General features: G+C 35.7%; 1 protein-coding gene across 1 annotated transcript; it reads left to right on the plus strand.

Annotated features, from left to right (window-relative positions):
• The first annotated feature begins 1,445 nt into the window (after positions 1-1,445).
• On the plus strand, positions 1,446-4,003 carry LOC106369310 (scarecrow-like protein 5). Its single transcript, XM_013809449.3, has 2 exons — positions 1,446-1,630; positions 2,172-4,003. The coding sequence occupies exon 2, from the start codon at positions 2,172-2,174 to the stop codon at positions 3,750-3,752; it is 1,581 nt and encodes a 526-aa protein (XP_013664903.2). The 5' UTR covers positions 1,446-1,630; the 3' UTR covers positions 3,753-4,003.
• Positions 4,004-5,025: the final 1,022 nt, after the last annotated feature.

A 5,025-nucleotide genomic window follows, 5' to 3' on the forward strand; every position in this document is an offset into this window, starting at 1 on the left:
GGAGGATAAAAAGAAGGGAATAATCACAAACTTTAGGCCTGAAAGGGAGAACTGTCGGACCAACCTCTGGCTTTCACGTGTGGTGTCATCTCATCTCTTTTCTTTTCGATCTCATCGATGATTGCGCTTGTGTGGACTATTTTAACCTTGCATTACCATACTGAACTATCATACGGTGAAAATAAATTGTAAATGCATTACAAAAGACTAACTGTATGTAACCAAAAAAGGAAATCAAAATATGTTTATTTGTTTTCGTGATTCGTGCACCCACAGAAATAATAAATCACCATCATCTTTTTGTTCAAAAAAAGAATCACCACATCTTTAAAATTATCTTCTTGAGTCGTCGCAATGACTCGGTTTGTACGTTCTTTATTTTTATTCCAAGGACTTTACATTAACAAATATATTTAAGAACCATGTGCTACTTTTTTTTTTGGAACTGCTACTAATATAGTATTCGATTGATGATAACTACCCGTGGTTTTGCTTTAGCTCGTGTTTCTTTCGTTACAAGGAATTGGAAAACTATATAATATATACACAAAGGAATACAAATTCGGTTTGTAATGGCCTACGTGGTTAGCACCGTCCATATATATATGATTGATCTTGGTTCCATGAAATTTCAAGGTTGTTAGAAAATGTTCAAAAGTAATATTTTAGGTTGTTTACCAAAAAAACAATAGGTTTAAAATAATATAATGTTTTTAGAACAAAAAATGTGTCGATTAAAAGGAAACAAACAAAAACTGTTACAACTTGAATGACGTACCAGAATAAAATTGACTCTGGTAAAAGATGGTAAGCCCATGACATTTCAACTACTCTCATTAAATCCCAAGTCTCATATTCGAACATTTGTTAGATGAAAAGCATCATATTAATTGTTTCCATTATTACTAATAAAACCACAAAGACGGAAAGAATCCAAAAACTGATAATTAGTCAAAAATCATGATTTCAAAATTTAACTGATTTAAAAGGTTTACAAAATTTGGAAATCCTTTTACAATGCAAACTGTCAATCATGTTCATTATCATATCAGATTATCAGTCATAAAGTAATAAGTAAACTATTATAATAACAATTTAATAATAGAAGAAGAAACAAAATTGAATTTATTTTTTTCAACAAAATAAAGAAAAAAAATCTAAATCAATTCAGCTAAGTAAATCAGTTATATATGTAAAATAAACAAACATAAATATGATTTACAACTGTGTATTTTATTACAATTTTGTTAACTGAATCGGTTCAGGTCATTTGTTCTATTGTGTTCGACAAGAATATAATTTTCAGACATAATCAAAGCATAAACATAATTTAATCATAATACTGACTGGATAGAAATAAAGGATATAATATTCTTACGCGCTACAAAAAAAATATCAACAGTGGCAAAAACGTAAATTAGAATAGTCAAAGGGGTATTTACTAAAGAAAGAGATGAGGATAAAAATGAGGTGAGCAGCGATTATTATTATCTCCCCTGGTGGAAAGTGGGCAGCAAGTGGTAGCAACAAAGCACTTCCCTTTTGATTCCTTTGCCCCTTTGATCCTTCATATCAAGATCAATAAATCAAGAAACCTCAAGAACCTCTCTCTCTCTGCAAACTCAACAAGGTTCGTTTTCTTGAGATTCTTGATTTCAAAGTTTCAATCTTTATCCTCTTCTTCAGTTATGTCGGTTGAGTTTCGGTTCCTGCAAGCTTCTTGCGTCATATGCGTCCTCTGGTTTCAATATTTGATTATGCATGTGGTCAAATTGAGTTATCAAGCTTTAGTGTTATATAACAGTCTTCTTTAGCTTACTTTGTCACACTTTTTGATATTTAAATTCATGTTTGGATCTTGTTTATGAGTTTTACCTATTGGGTAAGCCTTTGAGCTGAATCTATCTATATAAAGATAAAACCTTTAAGGTTGTCTATGTGAACCTTAAACAGCTTAGGGTTATGTAACAGTCTTCTTTTGCTCGCAAATTACTGTTTAAATCTCTTAACTTTGTCTATCTATAGATGATTAAATTCATGTTTGGATCTTGTTCATGAGTTTTACCTAATGGGTCAGCCTTTGAACTGAATCTATCTAGATAAAGGTACAACCTTTAAGGTTGTCTCTTAGAACTCACAAGATCTAAAGAAACTGTCTTTTTTACTGGCAGATGGAGGCAACACAGAAACATACCATTCAAGATGGATCTTCAATGTTTTATCATCAACCATCAGTCAAGCAAATGGACATCTCTGTTCAGACCTTTGATTCTTACTGTACTCTTGAATCCTCTTCAGGCACCAAGTCTCATCCTTGTCCTAACAACAACATCACTTCTTCCACCACAAGCTTTTCCTCTAACGGAAGTCCCGTTTCTCACTCCAACACCAACAACAACACATCTCACCTTTCCCCTGACAACAACAACTCTCCCTTAAGCGGATCTTCAGCTACAAACAACAACGAGACAGAGCTCAGTCTCATGCTCAAAGACCTGGAGACTGCAATGATGGAGCCTGATCTAGACAACAACAGCTTCAACGGTTACGAGTTCGGACAACAGCAACAACAACAACATCACAGAGCTGCTTCTTCAGCTATGTACAGATCCATGGAGATGATCTCCAGAGGAGACTTAAAAGGAACGCTCTACGAATGCGCCAAAGCAGTTGAGAACTGCGACGTGGCAATGACTGATTGGTTGATCTCTCAGCTACAGCAAATGGTCTCTGTCTCTGGAGAGCCTGTTCAGCGCTTAGGAGCGTATATGCTCGAAGGTCTCGTTGCTCGGTTAGCTTCTTCTGGCAGCTCAATCTACAAAGCTTTGAGATGCAAAGACCCCACAGGTCCTGAGCTTCTTACCTACATGCACATCTTGTACGAAGCTTGTCCTTACTTCAAGTTCGGTTACGAATCTGCTAACGGAGCTATAGCTGAAGCTGTGAAGAACGAGAGCTTTGTGCATATTATAGATTTTCAAATCTCACAGGGAGGTCAGTGGGTGAGTTTGATCCGTGCACTTGGCGCTCGTCCTGGTGGACCTCCGAGGGTGAGGATCACGGGGATTGATGATCCTAGATCATCTTTTGCTCGACAAGGAGGGCTTGAGTTAGTTGGACAGAGGCTAGGGAAGCTCGCTGAGATGTGTGGTGTGCCGTTTGAGTTCCACGGAGCTGCCTTGTGCTGCACGGAAGTGGAGATAGAGAAGCTTGGAGTTAGAAACGGTGAAGCCTTGGCTGTTAACTTCCCTCTTGTGCTTCACCACATGCCTGATGAGAGTGTGACAGTGGAGAATCACAGAGACAGGTTGCTGAGGCTTGTCAAGCGTTTGTCTCCCAACGTGGTGACTCTGGTTGAGCAAGAAGCGAACACAAACACGGCGCCGTTTCTTCCCCGGTTTGTGGAGACGATGAACCATTACTTGGCGGTTTTTGAGTCTATAGATGTGAAGCTCGCTAGGGATCACAAGGAGAGGATCAACGTGGAGCAGCATTGCTTGGCTAGGGAGGTTGTGAATCTGATAGCTTGTGAAGGGGTTGAAAGAGAGGAGAGGCATGAGCCGTTAGGGAAGTGGAGGTCGAGGTTTCACATGGCGGGTTTCAAGCCTTATCCGTTGAGCTCTTATGTGAATGCGACGATCAAAGGGTTGCTTGAGAGCTATTCGGAGAAGTACACACTTGAGGAGAGGGATGGAGCTTTGTATTTAGGGTGGAAGAATCAGCCTCTTATCACTTCTTGTGCTTGGAGGTAACTTATGCTTGATCTGCAAGAGGAGTTTAGATAATGTTTACAGTTCGTTGATTCTGTTTTGTAAAAGTAAAAGAAACTTATGAACCGATAAAACATTTGTCAAATGTTGTAATAGTAGTAGCAGTAGTAAGGTTGGTGTTGGTGTTGGTGTTTAAATATTATGTTTTTATTTTCACAAGAAACTATGATTTGACAAAACTTTATAGCACTCTGTTGTTATGTTTTAATGTGATAAATGATGAGATTTTCTTCCTTGACCTTGTTATCAAGTACCGACACTAGGAAACTGTAGATTTTCTGCGTTTTTCTTTCTAAATAAAAGAAGTGTTTAGTGGACTATGTTCAAGCGTTTGAGTTGGTTTTATTGTGCTTCTAGTTTAAAATCCGGTAAAAGATATCTTAAGCTACGCTAAGCTATGTTTTTGGTACTAATGCAAGTTAGTTTCAGATCAAAGAGAGGTTAAGGTCGGAAAATAAAATTTTCCTAATAAACAAAAGAAGAGTTAACAATTCTCCATATTCAAAACTAAACTTTTGTCTAGTCAGTATTTTGAAACCCTGACCAGACCAGTGGTTGAGCCGGGTGAAACCGAACCGGACTAGTGGTTGAACCGGGTTAACCGTAAATTGGAGACTAGTCGGGTTGGATTGACCGTAAAACCAAAAAGAAAAAACGAAACCAGATTAAAAACGTATCAAACTAGCAAAAACTCAGAAAGCGGCAAACCATTGGACCAGTTCCCAACTGAGTTTGACTATTATTATTTTTTTTTTACAGCAAAAAATATTTACAGACTCAACTTTTAACTATTAAATTTTGAATTTTAATTAGACAGCTAATTTATTTCATAAATTATTTTTCTTTTTTATCTAACAATATGTAATATATTTTAGATAAATAATTTTATAAAATAAAAGTTCGGATATTTTTAAACTTCTACCATTATACTACTTGTTTAAGATTTTAATCATTTTATAAAAGTTTTTACAAATTACCACCATAAGTCAGTCAAACTTATATCTATTTGATTTTTCCATTTTATTTCGTATTCTAATTAATTTCTATTCGAGATATTTTGGTTTACCATTTCATGTATTTTTGGGCTTTACTTTTATGTATTATATTAAAAAATAATTCAAGTGTCTCACTTTCTAAAATTTTAAAATTATAAGATGTTTTGGTTGATATTTTCTATTGAATTTATATACATATCATTAAATATTTTATCTATAGATATAAAATTAATTATTCATAATAAAACTACCAAATCCGC

This window comes from Brassica napus, chromosome A6 (genome assembly GCF_020379485.1).
Source record: "Brassica napus cultivar Da-Ae chromosome A6, Da-Ae, whole genome shotgun sequence".
In the NCBI taxonomy this organism is placed as follows: domain Eukaryota; kingdom Viridiplantae; phylum Streptophyta; class Magnoliopsida; order Brassicales; family Brassicaceae; genus Brassica; species Brassica napus.